The following is a 23,942-nucleotide window of genomic DNA, read 5'->3' as shown; positions in this document are numbered from 1 at the left end:
GGGTGTGTTTAGGTCTGGGAGGGCAGTAGCCAATGGCTACCATCCTTGAGGGTGGCTACACCCTCTTTGTGCCTCCTCCCTGTGGGGAGGGGGCCACATCCCTAATCCTGTTGGGGGAATCCTCCAAACTCAAGATGGAGGATTTCTCAAGGCAGGGGTCACCTCAGCTCAGGACACCTTAGGGGCTGTCCTGACTGGTGGGTGACTCCTTGTTTTTCTCATTATCTCCTCCAGCCTTGCTGCCAAAATGGGGGGCAGTGGCCAGAGGGGCGGGCATCTACACTAGCTGGGATGCCCTGGGGCGCTGTAACAAAAAGGGGTGAGCCTTGGAGGCTAACCGCCAGGTGTTACAGTTCCTGCAGGGGGAGGTGAGAAGCACCTCCACCCAGTGCAGGCTTTGTTTCTGCCTACAGAGTGACAAAGGCACTCTCCCCATGTGGCCAGCAACATGTCTGGTGTGTGGCAGGCTGGCAGGAACTGGTCAGCCTACACTATAAGTCGGGTATGTATTCAGGGGGCATCTCTAAGATGCCCTCTGGGTGTATTTTACAATACATTGCACACTGGCATCAGTGTGCATTTATTGTGCTGAGACGTTTGATACCAAACTTCCCAGTTTTCAGTGTAGCCATTATGGAACTGTGGAGTTCATGTTTGACAAACTCCCAGTCCATATACTCTTATGGCTACCCTGCACTTACAATGTCTAAGGTTTTGCTTAGACACTGTAGGGGCATAGTGCTCATGCACAAATCCCTCACCTGTGGTATAGTGCACCCTGCCTTGGGGCTGTAAGGCCTGCTAGAGGGGTGACTTACCTATGCCACAGGCAGTGTGGGATTGGCATGGGACTCTGAGGGGAGTGCCATGTCGACTTAGTCATTTTCTCCCCACCAGCATACACAAGCTGTGAAGCAGTGTGCATGTGCTGAGTGAGGGGTCTATAGGGTGGCATAAGACATGCTGCAGCCCTTAAAGACCTTCCCTTGCACCAGGGCCCTTGGTACCAGGGGTACCAGTTACAAGTTACTTACTTAGGCCCTCATTCTGACCCTGGCGGTCGGCGGAGAGACGGCGGTCGGACCGCGAACAGACCGGCGGTATTAAAAATGGCATTCTGACCGCGGCGGTCCCCGCCGCGACCGACCGCTACTTCTCCACTCCGACCGCCACGGCGGTCATGACCGCGGGGCTGGAGTTTGCGCACTCCGGCCCGGCGGTCGTCCCAAGACCGCCAAGGGTATTATGACCCTGCCTACCGCCGCGGTTTCTTGCGGCGGGAACCGCCGTGCGAACCATGGCGGTAATCACTATCGGGGCCAGGGAATTCCTTCCCTGGCACTGATAGGGGTCTCCCCCACCCCCCACTACCCACCCGAGTCCTCCCCCCACACCCTCCACCCCCCTGCCACCCCCCAGAGGTGGTACGAACCCCCTCCCCACCCCCACCCCGACATGCACATACATGTACCCCGACATGCACACACCCCCAACATGCACATATACACACCCCCTACACACACATACACAACGGGGACACATACCCGCACACATACATGCCGACATGCGCACCTGCCGAACAGCACACATTACCCATAGACACAGCAGCACCCCCCGCCCGCATACACGCACTCACACACCCCCTCTACACACTCACACGCACACCCCCATGCACGCCCACATCACACAACACCCCCCCACCCCCTCCCCTCACGGACGATCAACTTACCTTGTGCGTTGGTCCTCCGGGAGGCGACGGGAGCCATAGGGACGTGACCGCCAACAGAAGACCGCCAACAGAAGACCGCCACAAGAAATGTGGGTCGTAATTCTGTGGGCGGTGTTCTGCTGGCGTGGCGGTGGAGGTTGACCAGTCTCCACTTTCCCGCCGACCGCCAGTGTGGCTGCTGGCGGTTTTCCGGCGGAACGCTCCCAGCGGTCAGAATGCGCACAGCGGCACACCGCCGCGGTCGGCGGTCTTCACCGCGGCGGTAACTCAGCGGTCTTGCGAAAAGACCGCCAAGGTCAGAATGAGGGCCTTAGTGCCAGGGTTGTGCCAATTGTGGAGACAAAGGTACAGTTTAAGGAAAGAACACTGGTGCTGGGGCCTGGTTAGCAGGGTCCCAGCACACTTTCAATCATACTTAGCATCAGCAAAGGCAAAAAGTTAGGGGGTAACCATGCCAAGGAGGCATTTCCTTACACTCATCCTCTCTGCTCCCCTGACTTGCAATTAGACACTCTTGTGTTTTTTCTTTATGAGTCACAGTCCGTGATCCTCAGGCAAATAAAGCCAGCGCAACATATTTTTTCTTATTTTAAACGCTAAGCAAAATGACTAATTCCAACCCTCATCAATTAAGTTACATGTGTCCTTTTTCTAGTTGAGTGTAATGTGCTCCAATACCCTGCTAGCTAGGTCTGGGCTATTTAAATACTAAAAAATAAATAAAATAAATACATTTCTCATACAGACTAAACCACACTCCACATCGTGTTAGCCTTGTACTCCGGAGGACACCAAGGAACCCAAAATAGGAGCACTTTGTGACTTTGCCTGGGGTGTGAAGTGTAATACAAAATGACTGTAGGTCACAACAACGCAGACCAACACCATGCAAGAGATTATCTTGCGTGCACATCAATGATTACACTCTTAACACATTTACATACATTTAGTGACATTTACCCCTTAACCTCACATAGCACAACCACACCTTAATCCACACACATGCACACACACACCCATCCCTGAACATAGAAGCAACATTTTCGTAGCCTTCCTCAATAATATGTCAGCAGTGAGCTGTTTCTACCATATTCTGTTTTTTTTGTCTTTAGTGGTGCACACAGTTTTGTTTTCTCAAAATAGTAATTGCTTCCGAACGTACAATCAGTGATTTCTTTCTGTTTTATATTACTGCTCGGCTGCGGGGAATATGCGTTTGGCGCTTGGTTGTGTAATCGTTCAGCAGGTTCAGGTAACAGTTACCAGTAGACACAAGTCATGGCTGCAGCAGGATCCCCACCTAGAGCGGCATGCTAGATTACCTGAACGCGCGAACTGAGCGGTTAATAAGTTGTTTAACCTTCATTTAAAAAAAAAAAAAAAAAAAATGTAGCTTAAACAATGCTGAGAAATGGTGTATTGCCAAGTGAGTTTTGTACTAAAGTGAACAACTCTTCCCTATATTCCTTTTACAGAGCAGTTGCTGGTTGGGCTGAAGGACAAAGACACCATTGTCAGATGGTCCGCAGCTAAAGGGTAAGCTAACCTTCCTGTGGTTTATTGTAAATAGTAATTAATAGCTTCATTTCTGGCACGGCAGTTGAAGGCTTTTCACAGTTGCTTGAGCAAACATTGCCTGCCACGGATTAATAATGCCGGAGGGAACCTTGTTCGCCTCTGCCTTTCAGCTTCTATTTCCTAACCCGTTGTATGGAGTGACTGCCACAAACCTACACCGATCCTTGGGCCACATCAGAAAGTATTCTCGTTTAAATCATGGATAAAAGAAAACTAAACGTATGACTTGCAGTAGAGATGCTTTAGTTAGCAGGGTGGGACAGAGTTATGTGTTTGTGTCTCCAGTTTCGGAGTAAGCTGCAGGTTGAGGATTACTGTTATGAAAATAATATGGAAATATCTATCATGCGCGTGAGATTAAAACGGGCGCCTGACCATCAAATTTGGTAAAGAAGGATCAACAATACATTTTGAAAGGAATGCATGGGTAGCTGCTTTCTGGTCTATTGCCGAGGCTGTTCCTGCGTGCGCTTAGACTGCAATAGGATGCAGGAACATGTTGGAAGCTTACTTAAGTCACACGCATGCCGGCCCAGAAAACTTTTTAAAAGTGTAAAAGTGGTGGGATTTGAAGAACAGCTGCTGCTTCAGCTTTTCACCGACTAAAGGGGCTGGGAAACTGAGAGGGTGGCGGAGCTTTGAGTTGTCACACCCTAAGAAGACTCTGTAGGGCTCTTAAATACAATGGCTACTGAACCTTCTTCCACCGTCCTAATCAGGATGCAAAATTCTAATGTACTTTAAGGATGCAGAGCTTCCAACATACAACCTGGAAATCTGCTCCATGTAGGGCCTTCAGGTTCACCCTGTGTTCACCATTTGATATTGGCTTTTCACCTAGTGGTCATGTAAAAAGCGGTGATAAGGTCTGACAACATGAGTCGTCAGGTCTGCAGATGTAGTAACCATTGGTGCATCTAGTGAAATTTTCACAATTGGTGATGCAGACCAGAAACGAGGGCGGTCGGACTGCCATGCAAAGGCTGGTGGAAAGGGGGAATTGGGGGCCAATTGGGGGCCCCTGCACTGCCAATACCCTTGGCATGGGGAGTGCAGGGGGCACCCATGGATAGCCCCGTTGCGCTTTTCACTGCCCGAATTACAGGCAGTGAAAAGCACGACTGGTGCTGTTGCACCTAATGCACTGCAACATTGCCGCCGGCTCGATTATGAGCTGGCGTCAATATTGTGGTGAGTTCCCTGTTGGGCTGGTGGGCGGAGACGCTGTTTCTGCCTACTGGCCCAGCGGGAAACTCGTAATAGGGCTCATTGAGGGACGGCTGCAAAGGCGGTCATCCCGACGACGGAGGCCGCCCGCCAAAGTCGTAATGAGCCCCTTAGTCTATGAAGAGAACAGGAATTGAGTTCTCAGCTTTCCGTAAAAGTGCCATTGAGGCAACGCTGCTGTTGGAGTCCTGAATTAAGTTGATAAAGAATTAAAGAAGAGTGGGAAATATCTGATTTATGGGTTTTTCTTCTATTCAGTCTGATGAAGATTTACCCATGTTGGTAAGGGAGTTCCTTGAGGACCATTTTGCTGGCTAAATATCACAATTTTGCATGGGTAAGGAAGGTATACAGGATTCCCTGCAGGGGCATGCTACTTTTATTGTCTAAGCTAGTGAGACATTCATGGTGGTATTTATAGACTGTGATTGGTATGATCAGTTTTTTAGATGGTGATTGGCATGACCAATTATTGCTCCTATGGGAACAGTCTCGCAAGAACTACAAGGCCACTCCCCAGTGAGGCAGACTTCTGTTATCAGCCACATTGATCTGATATGGATTTGGTGATCTCCTTGGAGGTTTCCTCAGGATTAGTTCATTGGAAACCTACAGACAGATGTGCAGATAATAACATTCTGTACAGATAGACTAAAAAAACTGAAGTTAGAAAAAGGCATACAAATTCCCATGGACTAAGGTCCAAAAGTGTGCCAATGTAATTTTATCCACTAGATACCACACATATTTAAACAAGACATCCCTGTCATTCAGTCACCCTGTCACCAAACCCTACTAACTGACAAGATGAAATACATTCTTTGCAGGCAAGGAACAATAGTGACAGAGATAGACAGGATCAGCAGGAGGGAGAGTAAAACAGTGTAGCACATTACCTTATCAACATATTTATAGTTGGGTGCTCGAGAGTTTGAGAAAGATTGCTCTTTGAGGGCCTCTCCCAGACCTTTTATTTTTCATTTGCAAAAGTTGGAGGTACAACTGAATGGAGTAATTGAAATTGGATGATCCTTCTCGTCAGCGTTGAGTATGTTACCCCAGTGTTTGAAGGTTAGGCTTGTAGTCCCAATTACTGAGGGCTATTGTATGTATGAAAACGTCTCTCCAGATAACAATAACTTCTTGAGTTAACATGTTCCCATTGTTGTAATGGTATACGTAACTTTTTTGTTTTTACTGACTGGAAGAAAATAATAAAGTGGCTGAAAAATGAGGAAAAGTTCCTGTAAAATACATTACTTATACCGTATTTATTAGGAGACTGCATGATTTGATTCCCTTGTACTTTAGCATGTTTTCACATTGCTGAGGAGACCACATCTACTGTGTGCAGTAGGAAATCATCAGTGCTGCACACTGTAGCTGGACATTACACCGCTTGGCTGAGGCAGTGGAACTCTGCATTAAACTGCCCCTCCCGTTGGCGGGCAGAGTGGCCATCATGAAGATTTTGGTGCTGCCATGCTTTTTATTCTTATTTTTGAATATCTGGATAATACTTACCCGTGCTGTCTTCGACAAATTACGGGTTCTGCTGTGTCATTTGGCGCGGGCGGGCAAGTCTCTTGTATAACATGGGTGCGCCAAATCTGGAATTGTATTATCTGGCTGCGCAGTCTCAGTTTGCACCCTATTGGGTGCATGGTCCACAGGACCTGCCTCATATACGAACCAAGACGATTTCCCTCAGTAGCAGACATAGGCTTATACATTTTAAGCATCTTAATCAAGTGTATTACACCCCAGCTAGATTATATAACTGCAGCCTACATTATAGTGTCAGGTGTGCTCAGTGATCAGAGGAGATTGGCATTTTTTTTGCATTTGGCCTGGAGTTGCCCAGGTGTTCAGAGCTTCTGGTGTGCAGTCTTCATGGAGCTGAGCTCCATTTTTAGTAAGTTGCTGGAATCGGAGCCGTGGCTGGAATTGCTTGGATTTATCAAGGCGATACCGAAGGAGGTTCGTCGCCTGACTGCAAAAGGCCTGTTCCTAGCGAAGAGACAGTGGCTATGCAGTGAGGACGTGGTCCATTACCCACACACCAAGAATGGGATAGAGACATGACGTATTGTAATACACAATCCAACATATATGGTAAATTACTCCCCAACTGTAACGTCCCCAGGATATCTGAAGCCCTTTTCAGTCCTATCTGGCTGGGAGCGGTGATACATGAGGATGGGCAAACTCCCCCACAGGCTGCTGATACTGACCGTTCAGGTGGTCTCTATATCTGGCAATGGACTTAGTTGTGAGTGAATTTTTGTCACTTAGCTGAAACGTCACAATTACTGTAGAGTTTGCTGGTCCCCATGTGTGCTGGTTCCTTTACAGTGAGTACCGCACCACTGAGCCAGGCAAGTAGCACCCCGGTAGTCCCATGTATGATGTCTATTGAACAAATATGACGTGGAAAAGTGAAATAATTGCTGTGAACTGTTTTTGTGTGCTGTCCAATAGAATTGTTACTTTGCTTGTGCTGTGTACAAAAACTGCATAAAAGGAAGCTGGTAGCACTTACTATCTCTTTGAAAACATTTAGAGTCCTAAAACTATAGTTGCAATTTAGATATTTTATTTCCTATTTCACTTTGGGAGGGTTAGTCCTGAATTTCCAAAATGCTTCCAAAAATGTAATTTTTAGTTGTCCTTTGTTATGGGATTATTATTTTGTGAGCGGTGTTGCTGTAAGTAAGTCAACATCTTGCGAACTGACACTAGTAACATTGGTAAGAATAATTGGTTAGTTTTCCAAGCCCTTGTACACATAACCAGGGGGCCCTGGTACGTAGACAGACAATTTACAGCAGTGCAACCATTAGTAAAACTTCATGGCTACAGCCCTCTTCCCTACCATGCAACATTTGTATTAACAGGGGCTTATATATAGGGGAATGTAGGAAGTTGGCTCTGTATGTACTATTTCAAAGTAAGAAATAGCATGCACAGAGTCCAAGGGTTCCCCTTAGAGGTAAATAGTGGCAAGAAGAGATAATTCTAATGCTCTATTGTGTGGTCGAGCAGTAGGCTTATCAGAGGGTAGTGTTAAGCATTTGTTGTACACACACAGGCAATAAATGGGGAACACACACTCAAAAGACAATTCCAGGCCAATAGGTTTTTTTATATAGAAAAATATCTTTCCTTAGTGTATTTTAAGAACCACAGGTTCAAGATTTACAAACAATACTTTAAATGAAAGGTATTTCACTCAGGTATCTTAGGAACTTTGAATCATCACAATAGCATGTACAGTTTTGGCAAAAATTGCGATAAGCTATTTTAAAAATGGACACAGTGCATAAATCAACAGTTCCTGGGGTAGGTAAGTATTTGTTAGTTTCACAGGTAAGTAAAGCACTTACAGGGTTCAAAGTTGGGTCCAAGGTAGCCCACCGTTGGGGGTTCAGGGCAACCCCAAAGTTACCATACCAGCAGCTCATGGCTGGTCAGGTGCAGAGGTTCAAGTGGTGCCCAAAACACATAGGCTTCAATGGAAATAGGGGTGCCCCGGTTCCAGTCTGCCAGCAGGTAAGTACCCGCGACTTCGGAGGACAGACCAGGGGGGTTTTGTAGGACACCGGGGGGGACACAAGCAGGCACAGAAAGTACACCCTCAGCGGCACAGGGGCGGCCTGGTGCAGAGTGCAAACAGGCGTTGGGTTCGCAATAGGTTTCAATGGGGGACCCAGGGGTCTCTTCAGCAATGCAGGCAGGCAAGGGGGGGGGGGGGGCTCCTCGGGGTAGCCACCACCTGGGCTAGGAAGAGGGGCCGCCTGGGGGTCGCTCCTGCACTGGAGGTCGGATACTTCTGGTCCTGGGGGCTGTGGGTGCCGTGTGTTTACCAGGCGTCGGGTTCTTTGAAGCAGGCAGTCGCTGTGGGGACTCAGGGTGGTCAACTCAGGCTACTCACAGGCTCGCAGTCGCCGCGGAGTCCTCCCTGTAGAGTTAGTTTTCTGCAGGTCGAGCCGGGGGCGTCGTGTGCAGAGTGGAAAGTCTCACGCTTCCGGCTGGAAACTTGTGGTCTTTAAAAGTTGCTTCTTTGTTGCAAAGTTGCAGTTTCTTTGAAACAGGGCCGCTGTCCTTAGGAGTTCTTGGTCCTTTTAGATGCAGGGTAGTCCTTTGAGGCTTCAGAGGTCGCTGGACCCTGGAGGACACGTCGCTGTTGCAGTTTTTCTCAAAGTGGGGAGACAGGCAGGTAGGGCTGGGGCTAAAGCAGTTGGTGTATCCGTCTTCTCTGCAGGGCTTCAGGTCAGCAGTCCTTCTTCGTCTTCAGGTTGCAGGAATCTGATTTCCTGGGTTCTGGGGTGCCCCTAAATACTGAATTTAGGGGTGTGTTTAGGTCTGGGAGGGCAGTAGCCAATTACTACTGTCCTTGAGGGTGGCTACACCCACCTTGTGCCTCCTGACTGAGGGGAGGGGGTCACATCCCTATTCCTATTGGGGGAATCCTCCAAAACCAAGATGGAGGATTTCTAAAGGCAGGGGTGACCTCAGCTCAGGACACCTTAGGGGCTGTCCTGACTGGTGGGTGGTGACTCCTTGTTTTTTTCATTATCTCCCCTGGACTTGCTGCCAAAAGTGGGGGCTGTGTCCAGGGGGCGGGCATCTCCACTAGCTGGAGTGCCCTGGGGCATTGTAACATGAAGCCTGAGACTTTGAGGCTCACTGCTAGGTGTTACAGTTCCTGCAGGGGGGAGGTATGAAGCACCTCCACCCAGAGCAGGCTGTTGTTTCTATCCTCAGAGAGCACAAAGGCCCTCACCACATGGGGTCAGAAACTCGTCTCTCAGCAGCAGGCTGGCACAGACCAGTCAGTCCTGCACTGAACAATTGGGTAAAATACAGGGGGCATCTCTAAGATTCCCTCTGTGTGCATTTTTTTTATAAACCCAATACTGGCATCAGTGTGGGATTATTATTCTGAGAAGTTTGATACCAAACTTCCCAGTATTCATTGTAGCCATTATGGAGCTGTGGAGTTCGTTTTTGACAAACTCCCAGACCATATACTTCATATGGCCACAACTGTACTTACAATGTCTAAGAATAGACTTAGACACTGTAGGGGCATATTGCTCATGCAGCTATGCCCTCACCTGTGGTATAGTGCACCCTGCCTTAGGGCTGTAAGGCATGCTAGAGGGGTGACTTACCTATGCCACAGGCAGTATTTTGTGTGCATGGCATCCTGAGGGGGATGCCATGTCGACTTTGCCTTTTTCTTCCCACCAACACACACAATCTGCAATGGCAGTGTGCATGTGTTGGGTGAGGGGTCCCTTAGGGTGGCACACCATATGCTGCAGCCCTTGGGGACTTTCCTGGTCATAGGGCCCTTGGTACCACTGGTACCTTTTACAAGGGACTTATCTGTGTGCCAGGGGTGTGCCAGTTGTGGAAACAATGGTACATTTTAGGTGAAAGAACACTGGTGCTGGGGCCTGGTTAGCAGGGTCCCAGCACACTTCTCAGTCAAGTCAACATCAGTATCAGGCATAAAGTGGGGGGTAACCACAACAGGGAGCCATTTCCTTGCAGGGAAATAAACAGCACTATTTTAAATCAAATGGTAGGATGTAAGTCTCTTTAACAGTCACCAGGCCTTGCCCAATCCAAAATCCATAGATTCAAAAAGTAATATTTATTGAAGAGTTTCAATAACAGCAAAGCAATAATCATTTTGTTATAACCTACAAAGTGAAATATGTTTACCATTTGTGACAGATCATGAACTACAATGAACCATTGATGTGTGTGGGGAAAAGTCATGATTTTTAAATACCGCCATTTAATGAAGTATTATGGTCTCCTCTTGCCTTTTGTATCCTCATCAGTAACTGCTGAAACTATATCACACTTAGGGGGTCATGTCGAGTTTGGCAGACGGGAAAGCCAAACTCCCGACAGAGTGGCCGTCGCTAACGCGTCAACCTCCCTGCCAGAGTAATTTTCAGTTTCCTGCTAGGTTGGCGGGCGGAAACCTGAGTTTCTGTCCGTCGGCCTAGCAAGAAATAGGCTACAGAATTGTCTTCGGATCGTAAACTGAGCCGGCGAGAATGCTGTAGCCAGCAGGGTGCACCGGCACCCTCGCAGTGTTCACTGTCTGCAAAGCAGGCAGTGAACATTGCAAAGGTACTGGGCAGGGGGGGGGGGCCTGCACTGCCCATGCCAAGTGCATGGGCCGACCCTGCACCTGTTCTCCGCCAGCCTTTTCATGGCTGTGTTAACGCCATGAAAAGACTGGTGGAGAACAAGGTTGTTATCCGCAGGGCAGTGCTGCTTATAGCGCAGCCCTGGCGGATTACGATCTCTGCCACGGGGATCCATGATCCTGGGGGAGCTGGTGGTCTAACCGCCTGGGTTTTAATGTGGTGGTCGGACCACCACGTTAGCGGCGGTCCTGACCACTGCACCTTGTAATGACCCCCTTAATTTCCAAGGAACCTATGGAAAATGTACCCACAAAGTCATCAGTATTCTCACCATATTCAGTAGCTAGTTTTTCATGTCTATCCAAAAACTGAGAAATCTTAACTGTATGAAAGATAAAACAATGACACTGCTGAGTCTTGAGGATACAAGTCTGTCCATCTACCATAAGCTGACTTTCTCACTTGTATCTGAGACCCAGGTCACCCTGAAGAAGACTGCAGTTTCCCTCTAAGGGGGACTAGATTCCTCATTGTGCCTGGAAATAGTCCAGCCCACTAGTGTCAGGAATTACCTGCATCAGGCAGTAGCGGTTCACCACAGGGTTGCTCATAAGATCCCTGTAGAAGATGTTTGCTGTCTCTAAATGACAGCTTTTTCACAATTAAAAATTATCCTTGTGTTTTCTATGGGGCGGTAGGGGCATTCAGCCTTGTCCCTTTCTTCCTGGTCTGAACTAGAATTCAAGGAAACAATTATGACATGTAGGAGTGGAAACTGTAAATCCTGGCCTGTTTTCTGATTAAGGTGTTGTACCTTCTGCCTCTTTAGTACAGCTCAACAACTTGGGAAAGTACTTATTCATTCTGAATGGGAACAGGTCCAAGCACTAAGGGCTCAATATTTGCGCCAAAGTTGAGAACATTTATAGGTCTAGCCTCCTGTAGGTACAGTACGTCACACATTGCCAATTCCAGTCTGCCACAAGTTTGGCTAACCCATAGAAATACTTAACCAATAATTTTCTGTTTAAACGATTGACGTCTGATATCATTATCTGGTAACTCTCAGAAGGCTGAAAAGAGATAATCCCGATTCCAGTGCAAAAATGGTCTACCTAATCACAATTGAATCATGGTGGTCTGAGGTTTCTACCATGCCACTTCGTGTTGTTTTCCTGTGTGACCTCAGCCTGGCAGGGCTCAAAGTCATGTGGAACCTGTAAGTCAGTTCATACCCAGGGGTGCCATGCATGTGTGTCACCCCCTTCTGCCCTGAATGTAGGTATGATCCAAAAACAAGAGCTAAGACCCTTTCATCTTCCTCCCTATGCCTATGGTAGGTGTGTATTCCCAAATTCCTTGGCAGCCTGCAGCCTCTCTTTGTTCAGAGTGTGGGAGGAGAGTGAAGCATGGAACAGGCATTCAGCTCTGCCCTCGAAAAGGAGGCACTGAGGTGCTGCCAGAAAACAAAAATGCAGACCAAGTTCTAGACAATGATTTTGCAACACAGTTCACACCACCAGACACCTGTTGTCCCTGATTTTCTCCTCACTCAGCGACATCACAGTCGAAAAGCCAGCAACAATGGCCTGGACAGACCACGTCCTCGTCAGTTTCAGCATGCCAATTCTGCAACATCACAGGCCTACCACCACCAAAACCGCCCTCTGCAGTTGAAAAAGCATCTCTAATCACTGGTGCAAACATACCAGTGACTTGCAGAAAGCCATCAAAAACCTCAACATCTGGATAACCACATGTGCAGCAACCCTGGCTCCCCTCAAGCGCAACCCAGTGGCATGAGCCTGACAACAGGCCAGCTGGTACACAGAAGAACTCAGGCTGATGAAACATCACTGCAAGCAACTTGCATGCATATGGAGAACAAGTCGAGACACCGCAGATAAAGACATTTTCAAATCAGCCCTAAGACGTTACCGCTAACAGATACAGATCACTGAGGGCCCTTGCAGATCGCATAGATGCCAGTGCTAATAGTAGCAGGGAAATCTTTGCCATCAACAAAGATTTCACTGCGCCTTCTGTCACCTCCAGCAATGTTACCCCCTCCGAAGGCCTTCACAAAAAACTCTCAGAATTCTTATGTAACAAAATCACTTCCATATACAACAACTTCGACCCTTAAGTATTTCCCATCACAGCTGAAGAACAAACCCTGACCTACTGGCCTGCCGTCACCACCATCGAAACCGCTGCTACCATGAAGACTATTCACTCAAGTGCTCCATCTGACCCTTGCCCCCACCTCTCCTTTACCAGAGGACTCATCCTGATCATCGGAGCCCTAATACCCCTCCTCAATGCCTCCATCGTCTCAGCCACATTCCTGGACCCCTGCAAACCTGCCACCATCATGCCCCTGCTCAGGAAACTATCTGCTGACCCAGCCACGCTTTCCAACTACAGACCTACTTTCCTCTTACCATACCCGGTAAAAGTCCTAGAGAAACTTTTCAACTGACTTCTCACCGACCACCTCAGCAACCACCAGCTCCTTGATGCCACACATTCCAGGTTCAGGCCCAACCACAGTACAGAAACTGCACTCATTGCCACTATAGATGACGTTACCAAGATCCTTGACAGAGGAGACACAACAGCTTTCAACCTCCTGGACCTCTCTGCAACATTTGACACTGTCTCGCACCCCATCCTCATCAGGTGCCTGCACAAAATTGGCATCAAAGGACAAGCTCTCCACTGGATCTGCTCTTTCTTAACAGATATAACATAAGCTGTCAGCCTAGCACCTTACTCTTCGGAAGCCTTCAACCCGATCTACTGAGTGCCTCATTGCTCATTCCCCACCCTTTTCAATGCATACATGATCACTCTGGCCAACATAATTCGCACATACATCAACCTCCTAGGCAGACAGCATGTAACTCATACTCTCCTTTTCGGACAAGAACCCCAACCCAAGAAACAAGTTAACCACCTGCATGCCTGAAGTCGATAACTCAATGAAAGCCAACTGTCTCAAGCTCTACACCGGCAAGACATAAGTAGTGATCTCAGGCAAGAATACCTCACCATGGGTCTCCAAATTGACTGCAAACTAGAGATGACTGCACAGGTCAACGTTGTCACTGCATCAGGCTACAACGCCTGAAGATGCTGAGAAACATCTTCAAATGGCTCCCAAATAAACTGTCACTCGTGCCATGGTCACCAGCAATTCGACTATGGGAACACAATCTCTATGCTGGGATCACCAAGCAACTCACTAGAAGACTACAAACCACTCAGAATACAGCAACCAGACTCATCCTCAATCTCCTATAAAGAATTCACATCACACTGCGCTTCAGGGAACTACACTGGCTCCCAATACATAAACTCACTCAATTTATACTTCTCACACACCCATTCAGAGCTCTACACAACCCAGGCACCACCTATGTGAACAGTCGCATTCCCCCCTACCTGTCACCCAGACATCTCCGCAGGACTCCTACTTGCACACATCACATGCATACACAAAGCCAGATTAGGAAGATGAGCATTCTCTTATCTCGCTCTTAAAGCATGGAACAACCTCTCACTCCACATGAGAGTATCTTCCTCTCTTCTTGAATTCCGCAAAGAAGCTGAAGATCTGACTTTTCAATTACCCAACGTACTGTGGAAACTGTTAGGCACACACACACATGCGCCGAACCAGGAAACCCTCATGGGTGATAGTGCACTTTACAAATAAATGTATTATAACAAAGCATTCATTTTTAACCCCGTTGCTGCTAGGCCTTGTCCCCCTGTGCTAAGCCTTTTATTGGCTATTTGGGGTAGTTCACTCTTAGGCCCTCATAGCTTGTTGTCCTGATAAGCCATCTATGCCAAATTTGTGTCTTTTTTTTCCCAACATCCTAGGCATTTAAAAGGTACCCAGTGTTTGTGGATTCCCCTGGAGGGACAGAGAAAATGGACAAGTATAGTAATACATTTTTCAAAATGTTCAAAATTCAGCCCAGCCAGCGCATTTCGTTCTGTAAGGACTTCAATCTTCTGTCCTTGAGCATTTTATAAATGAACAGCTTCTCAACATTCCTTTGAGTCATTGGTCCTGCAAAATCATATTACTTCCCAGCGGGATCCATATAGAATAGAAGCCTCAATGGCTGCTATTCTTCATGGATCCCACTGGGAAGTAATATGATCTTTCAGGACCGACGACTGGAGGGAATGTTGGAGAGCTGTTCATATATGAAATGCTCATGGGTAGAAGAACCCTGATGAAGTCCTGATAGGACGAAACTCGTTGGCTGGGCTGGATTTTGTTACCAATAAAGTAGATTTTTGATACTGAAGTATGGCTCCTGTCTAATGATGATTTAAAAGAAGAAAAACGTTTTCTTCAGCTTGGATATGGATCATCCTTTGGATATGTTGAACTTCTAGAATTAGTGAATAATGGTCATTTTACTTTTGTGTCATTGTGTTCTTGTTTGGGCACGTCATTAAGCATGTTGTAGTGCTTCCATGGCCTTTTCTCTATAATATTAAGAAATATGTGCTGGCTGATTCAACCTGAAAGACATATATAGATCTAGAAATAAAACAGTTCTGCATTTTCCTGTCTCATATAGGATTGGACGATTGACTGGGCGGCTTCCCAAAGAGCTGGCAGACGATGTTGTTGGGTCTGTGCTAGATTGCTTCAGGTAAGCGTGTGTAAATTAAATGAAAACATCTGGCTCGTAACCAGGACGTTATAACCACAAATTTATGTGGCTGGGGTAAAAAGGACCAAACATGACCTACTTGGAAATGTGGGGGGCGGAATGAAGGGATTACAGGCTACGAGAGTACCCCTAAAATAAAAGGATCAGTGATGACAAACGTAAACATCTAAATATGCCATAGTGATGTACTGGTAATGGGTATTATTTCAACACATTGAATTAGTGTGTATATGTTTTATTCTGAATGAATAATAGGCATATACCCCATGAGCTTAACACCACACACCATCCTTATAAACCCATATTAAGTGCTTTCATCCAAGAATCAAGGCATGCACCTTGTGTATGCACTCCAGACTGTGCAAAAGATTTAAGAAAGTAATTATCTGAAGTCATTGAAAGTGTTCTTAGTGAAACCCTCCATTAAGAGCTGCAAAATTAGTGGAATGTGTGTTTTAAAATTGAATATCGAAACTTTGTATTGCAATGCATGTCTGTAAGTAATTGCCAGTGCTTGTAATCGTTCTTTTGGTTATAAACCTTTTCTTCATCCTAGCAGTTCATGTTTCAGTTTAGCATTGCAGTGTAGAGTATCCCTTTTCGCCCAAAGAGCAACTATTTTTGGTCAAAAAACGCAGTTTTTCATGTTTGAAAACACCTATCTAGCATAATGACAACTAACTGGAATTGACAATGCTTTGAATATAGGGCTGAGTATGCCCGCACATCAACTCACATCACATTACACTGCATCCATGTTCCTTTACACCCAGAAGACCTGAAAATTATATGACATGATATACTGGAGTGACTTTGGCGTATTCTGCCATCCTTAACATCGCAAATCCATAGCTGCACATAAGCCTGCCAATGTAGTGCATGGGTACAAGGCATGCAATTCACGTTACTTCGTATTTTCCAGAGGGCTGCTGGCAATTCTCTTCTAGTTCACGGAACTGACTTTCACCTCTCAACCCTATTACTATGTTCAATGTACTGCTTTCCCAAAACCAGTAGGGCAACTCTTAAAAAAAATGCACGTTTTATTTTTGCAGAAAAATGGTGCATTCTGCACGTTTATAAGAAACACCAGATAGCAGAGAACAGTGTTTGTTGAGGTTTCCTGTAAATTACTTGATACTCTAAATTGCCTAAAAAGACAAATAGGAATGGTTCACTTCCGTACATATAATTCCACATAGTGCTGGAAAGTTCTAATCATATACTGGAATAAAATAGATTCATGATATAGCATCTATTTACCGCTGCTCAGTACCCCTCTTCTCCACACCCTTTTCTGCTCTTACAGCCTCTACACCTGTGCACTCCCGGCTGTTAGTAACCTCGTCATTGAGGGCTGAATATCAAAGGGAAAATAATGTGCAATTGTATTCGTATGGAGTGCAGATTTCTGACTTTCAATGAGTCTGCAAAGAAAATCGGAGTATTTTAGGAAATCTGTTCCAATTCTAGATTTCATAGAATATTCCAAAAGGTTATCTGCAAATGGGATATTTCCAAAATATAGAAGGGTCCACCTAGTTTAATGTTATGCAGATGTGCATTTACTCCGGTGACTTTTTTCTTATTAGTTCAGGTGATAATATTGTTCTAGATGGAGAGATGTCATCCCCTACACCCCAATTTAAAACAAAACTAGGGTCTGGCCACTTCCTTTCAATTATTAACCACCAAATGGTTACTTGGGCTAATATGAGTGTGTTTACTTTTAACGATAAGCACTCTTTGGCTCTCATTAATATTTGACATGGCTTACACCATCTTCTGCAAGAGAGCTATGGGTGGTTCAGTAGACCTAATGGGGTCCTGAAGTACTGAGGCCGCCATGTTACCAGGCTGCGTTAAACACTGACCTGGGCTGTGGTTTGGCTATGAGTCTGATTCAAACTAGAATTTAGGGCTTTAATCATCGGAGAGCTGTGATGATTGCCCTCTTGTGTTAGTGGTCATGTAACTTCTAGCCACTTCTGAGAGATCAACGTCCACTGGGACTCAAGGACTCCCTCTGCACATATGGTTGTCATGTTTAAACGTACTGAGTGGCAAGTGTTCGACCGCCTTGCTGTATCTCATGACACATTCTTAGATCATTGTATGTTTTTGTTGCTTGCTTAGGCCCCATAGAACTGCTGTACCATGTTTGTGGGATCTGTGCTGACATGTTATCTTGTCACAGTGGCAAAGTTCAAATAGACACAGTTATTTTACAGATTAAGGGCCTCATTACACCGCCCGCCAAGGTGTAACTGCCGTGCCCATTCTGACATTCCCGCCGGCCCATCGGGGATGTCGGTTGTAACATGGGAGCTGGCTCCTAATGGAGCCGGCGGTGTTGCGGCCGTGTGACGGGTGCAGCTGCACCCATCGCGCTTTTCACTGTCTGCTGTGCAGACAGTGAAAAGCAGTGTGGGGCTGTGCCTGGGGCCCCTGCACTGCCCCTGCACTCCCCTTCCCGAACCGCCATGGACAGGCTGGCGGGAATGGGACTCGTAATCCCCTGGGCAGCACTACAAGCAGCGCTGCCCTGGAGGATTAAAACTGCCGAGTCCACCGTGGTGGAAAACACTGGTCCTGGCGGTGCCACCGTGACGCTTCCGCCGCGGTCGTATTAGGCAAGATTGCACCGCCAGCCTGTTGGCGGTGCAATCGCCAAACCATCCCTGGCGGTCTTTGAATGCCAGGGTTCTAATGAGGCCCTAAGTGAGCAAACATTAACAGAAATAAGTCACTCAGGGCCATATGTACGAAAGCTTTTTCCCATAGACACAGAATGGGTAAAATCCTTTCGTACATCTGGCCCTCAGTCTTCAAGACTTAAGTTAAAGCTCAAACTGCTCTTGATCTATATACAAATCCCTTGAGGCTTTTGCTGCATTTCCCTGCGCCCACACCCTTACCATCCCTTGACAGTTCATAGTCCATTGCTTCTTCCACATCCCTGGTTCGATGGTCCTCATGTTATGGGCTGTTGTTTTTCAGTGCTTGTAAGAAAATGCCTCTATTTGCATATTCACTCCTACATTTTTGGACTGATGGTGCTGTTTTTTTTCTTCTTACTGTGAGAGGACTCTGAGACCTGCTAAGGTTTGTGCCATCTTGAAGGGGGCAAGACTATGGCCTTCTGGGTTAGCCAGATGCCACACTTCACAGGAACGTGGTCACTAGGTAGGAGTGGACCAAGTAGCCCATTGGCTAATGACCATATGGTTCCCTCAGGGCACTTTCCTGGGACATATTTGCACCCTGGCACGTGGATCCTCAGTACTCACTGGACTTGGAAGGAGAGCAAGCAGAAGGCCACTTTTCACTTGTTGGAAGTGCACAAAGAGAGGCTGTGACGCTGGAGCAACTGCACCTGCTGCACTTTGGGCTAGCAGAGTTGGACTCTGTTCTACGTGCCTGGCTTTGGGAAAACCTGATTACTGGCCTTAGGACGAAGCAGAAACTCCAAGAATCAGTTGGCTGAACCACCAGAAGGGCACTGGGGACATTAAAGCTGAAAGAGCTCATCACACCTGTGGTAGCCATGGCAAAAGCTTTGCTGTTACCAGGCGCCGGGCCTCCCAAAGGACAGTTCAGAGACAGCAAAACGGTGCACGTGTCACCTTGACCACCGGGTGCTAGCTCTCCACTGGACCTTGGATTTGTCGCCCAAGATGGGCACCAGTCTCCACTAAGGGATGCACAGTGACTGCTGTGCTGCAAAAGTGTAAGGTCTGCATCGGCAGGCCTTGGAACCCTGTAAAGAGGACTTTGTGGGACTCTGAGATCCGTGAACAGGGTTGCCCCCATTCACATGTAGACCCAGGACTCAATCAGACTTCACCACCGTCGACCGCACACCATCAGGGACATCATTGAGAATCTTTGAGCCTGCAGCCCTCAGCATCAGGACTGCTCCATTGTCATCTATGGTGGTCATCCTGTAAAGTTTGGCTCTTGCTCTAAAAACACTATGGTGGCCAAGTAACTCTCCAGAATTTCCTTTCTGGCCTCCTAGACCTCTGTCTTGCTGGACTTGTTTGCCCAACTCTGGCCAGAGTTGCAAAGTAACTTTTACAAACTTTTCAAAAGTTTCCAAACTTTTTGTTGGACAGTGCTTGATTGCACTTGATGTAACAGTTATTTATTATTTCTAAAATCTGTATCTCCGGATTTTGATGATTAAGGTCTCCAAAAATGTATGAAAATCTGCTCTATTTTTATACATTGGTATCTTGTTTCTTTCATGTGGTTTGACTTTCTTATTCTGTTTGGTGCTGTTAATTGCTTTACACATTGTTCGTTTGCTAAGCCTTATTGCTCGCAGCCACAGCTACCCAGGGTTGCGCTTAAGGTTAAATAAGCGTACTTGACTGGACCCAAGAGGGTATTTAGTGAGTATGCTGCACATTAGGGCTTCCCAGCCATCCCATATAGTGCACCCAAATCCTCAAAGTGCTCCAAAAGTGTGTGTGCAGAATCGACCCAACAACCTCTTGCAGCTCCAACAGTATCAATGAGAAGTAATTGGACTCCGGCAGGAATTGTCAAAGTAGGCACAGGAGCTTGAGGACAATTGAATGCTTAAGTAAGCAACTGCTTCAAGGAGCACCTGAGCATGACCATGATCTGAATGTGCATCTGCCGTGACACAGCAAAGCTGCGGGATTAAGGACAAGGCCTTTGGTTTGTTCTTATATTTTTTTGGAAAACCATAGCTTCTAAGTTTATGACTATTCCTTTTACTGTCCTTATGGATCAGCTTTGGCCGTCCCTGGGGCTCTTCCCTACGTCCAACCCTTTTTAGGTCAAGCCCAGCAGTTCGCATGGCCTGCTCTCTTGACATGCTGTAATCTACTCTGTGGGCTTTTACCATGCCCATCTCACGCCCATCACTTTCATTCAGTCCTTGGCCTGCCTTTCAAAATTCCCTTGATTTCGTAGGAAAATGCTTTACGTTTGTCCCGCCTTAAGGCTGTTTTGTCACTGCCTTGGAGACGGACCTTGTTACATGGATTATTGCACGATCAGCTATATACCTTAGTGTGGCGCACCACTTTTTTCTTTTGCCTCTCAAAAATATACAAACTGGTAAATTTTAAAGAGAAAAAACAAAGAAATCCTCAACGCGGCTCTTCTGACACAACGGGAGAACCAATACTACAATATTCACAGCACTTGGGAAACACGCCTCATAATGTTTTGCGGGGCATATCTTTTTCAAAACATTTTTGCCCATAACTCACTGTGTGGTGGTCCAAGACAATGGGACCACCATCAAAATATTCAGTACGATACGCTGTTTCTTTTTAGGTCATCTCTGTTTCGCCAGACTAGGTTGCGGGGGACCCCAAAATAATAACCCCTCCCACCATTCAGTGTCTTTTTAAGTTCTCTAATGGCTGTAAATTTTGTTTTATAGCTGGGAGTAGTTTGTGTTTTAAGGGCTTGCTTGTAATATGATTCTAATAGACCTGCTAGGTCTAAAAATGTGTAAAGCATTACACCCTCTAGGGGCTAAATATATGGATACACTGCATTACATTCTACCATTCTGTTTTCAAGTGATTAAGCTCTCTAGGGAATGACAATAGGTTTACATGACCATGTTTCTTAGAAATGCTATTTTTAGTGTGGTGCCCTCTAGGGGCTGTTCTGAGCATTACAGTCAAGATACTACAATACTCACTGCACTTGGAAACTCGCCCCATAATGCTTTGCAGAGCATTCCTTTTACAAAATATGTTTGCCCATAACTCACCGTGTGGTGGCACTAGGACATTGGGACCACTATCAAAACGTTCAGCAGGATGGGCTATTTCTGTCTAGGTCATCTCTGGGTCCCCACACTAGGTTGGGGAGACACCAAAATAATAACCTCTCCCACCAATGAGTGTCTTCTTAAGCTATCTCATGGCTGAAACTTTTGTTTTACTGCTGGGAGTAGGTTGTGTTTTGAGGGCCTTGTTTGTAATACTATTTTAATAGACCTGCTAGGCCTGAAAATGCATAATGCGCTACACCCTCTAGGGGCTGAATATATGGTTACACTGCATTGCTTTCTGCCATTCTCTTCATTTGGTTATGCCCTCTAGGGGCTGTCTATATGTGTAGGAATTTGGCTCTGTATATATTATCTCAAAGTGAGAGATGGTGTGCACAGAGTCCAGGTGTTCCCCTTAGAGGTTGATAGTGGCAAATTTAGATAATACTAATGCTCTATTTTGTGGTAGTGTGGTCGAGCAGTAGGCTTATCAGAGGGTAGTGTTAAGCATTTGTTGTACACACACAGGCAATAAATGAGAACACACACTCAAAGACTTAACTCCAGGCCAATAGCTTTTTTTTATATAGACAAATATATTTTCTTAATTTATTTTCAGAACCATAAGATTAAAATTTTCGGTAAGTACATAAATTGTAAGGTACTTCACACAGGTAAGTATGATTTAAAACGGTAGTACATACAGTTTTGGGTAAAATGGCAAATAAGTATTTTAAAAGTGGACACTGCAAAAATCAACAGTTCCTGGGGGAGGTAAGTAATTGTACGTTTTTCAGGTAAGTAAAGCACTTAATCAGTCAGTCTCTTGGGCATAGGCAACCCACCGTTGGGGGTTCAAGGCAGCCTCAAAGCCACCGCACCAGCAACACGGGCCGGTCTTGTGCAGAGGTCAAAGGAGGGTCCAAAACGCATAGGCACCTATGGAGAACAGGGTGCTCCGGTTCCAGTCTGCTAGCAGGTAAGTACCTGCGTCCTCTGGGAGCAGACCAGGGGAGTTTTATAGAGCACCAGCGGGGACACATACAAGCGCATAAAACACACCCTCAGTGGCACAGGTGCGGCCGGGTGCAGTGTGCAAAGTAGACGTCGGGTTCTGTATTGAAAACAATGGAGGGACCCGGGGGTCACTCAGACGATGCAGGCAGGGCACGGGGGCTTCTCGGGCCAGCCACTGACTGGGCTTAGATGAGGGCCACCTGCTGGTCACTCCTGCACTGGTAGGTGGTTCCTCTCGGTCCTGGGGGCTGCGGGTGCAGTGCTTAGTCCAGGCGTTTGGTTCTTTGTTACCAGGCAATCGCAGTCAGGGGGAGCCTCTGGATCCTCTCTTCAGGCGTCGATGTGGGGGGGTGCTGGGAGGTCGACTCAGGGTGTCCACGTCATCGGAGTCGCCTGCAGTGTTGATTGTCCTGAACTCGAGCCGAGGACGTTGGGTGTAGAGTGTGAAGACTCACTCTTCTGGCGGGAAGTTGGAGTCTCTTTAAAGTTGCTTGTTTTGTAGTTGTTTCTGGACAGAGGGGCTGTCCTTGGGAGTATCTTGGTCCTTTAGATGCAGGTCTGTCCTCTGAGTCCTCAGAGGTCGCTGGTCCCGCTGGATGCGTCACTGTGCAGGTTCTTTTAGTCTGGAGACAGGCCGGTAAGGCTGGGGCCAAGTCAGTTGTTGTCTCTGCTGGGCTTTCAGGTCAGCAGTCGTTCTTGTTGTTGTAGGTTGCAGGAATCTGATTTCCTGGATTCAGGGTCACTCCTAAATACTCAATTTAGGGGTGTGTTTAGGTCTGGGTGGCAGTAGCGAAATGGCTACTGTCCTGGAGGGTGGCTACACCCTCTTTGTGCCTCCTCCCTGAGGGGAGGGAGGCACATCCCTATTCCTATTGGGGAAATCCTCCAAAAACAAGATGGAGGATTTCTTAAGTCAGGACACCTTAGAAGCTGTCCTGACTGGTGGGTGCCTCCTCCATGTTTTTCTCATTATCTCCTCCGGACTTGCTGCCAAAAGTGGGGGCTGTGTCCGGAGGGACAGGCATCTCCACTAGCTGGGATGCCCTAGGGCACTGTAACAGGCATGAGCCTTTGAGGCTCACCACCAGGGGTTACAGTTCCTGTAGGGGGAGGGGAGCAGCACCTCCACCCAGTGCAGGCTTTGTTCCTGGCAACAGAGTGACAAAGGCACTCACCCCATGTGGCCAGAAACCCGTCTGGTTGTGGCAGGCTTGGAGGAACTGGTCAGCTTAACAGTGGTGTTTGGACTGGTATACAGGGAGCATCTCTAAGATGCCCTCTGTGTGCATTTTTCAATAAATCCCACACTGGCATTAGTGTGGATTATTGTGCTGAGACGTTTGATACCAAACTTCCCAGATTTCAGTGTTGCCATTATGGAACTGTGGAGTTTGTGATTGACAAACTCCCAGACCATATACTCTTTATGGCTACCCTGCACTTACAATGTCTAAAGTTTGGCTTAGACACTGCAGGGGCATAGTGTTCTTGCAACTATGCCCTCACCTGTGGTATAGTGCACCCTGACTTAGGGCTGTAAGGCCTGCTAGAGGGGTGACTTACCCATGCCACAGGCAGTGGGTTGAGGGCATGGCACTCTGAGGGGAGTGTCATGTCAACTTAGTCTTTTTCTCCCCATCAGCGCAGACAAGCTGTGAGGCAATGTGCATGTGCTGAGTGAGGGGTCCCCAGGGTGGCATAATACATGCTGCAGCCCTTAGAGACCTTCTCTGGCCACAGGGCCC

General features: G+C 47.0%; 1 protein-coding gene across 1 annotated transcript in view; it reads left to right on the top strand.

Annotated features, from left to right (window-relative positions):
- TBCD (tubulin folding cofactor D) overlaps nt 1-23,942 on the top strand; it is a 1,666,801-nt gene that overhangs the window by 368,971 nt on the left and 1,273,888 nt on the right. The window contains 2 exon segments of the mRNA XM_069200356.1: nt 3,205-3,265; nt 15,318-15,392. Coding sequence (XP_069056457.1) covers nt 3,205-3,265; nt 15,318-15,392 — 136 coding nt within the window.

Source organism: Pleurodeles waltl, chromosome 7 (assembly GCF_031143425.1).
Source record: "Pleurodeles waltl isolate 20211129_DDA chromosome 7, aPleWal1.hap1.20221129, whole genome shotgun sequence".
Taxonomy (NCBI): Eukaryota; Metazoa; Chordata; class Amphibia; order Caudata; family Salamandridae; genus Pleurodeles; species Pleurodeles waltl.
The sequence above is the reverse complement of the archived record's forward strand: the minus strand, read 5'-3'. Positions and strand labels throughout refer to the sequence as shown.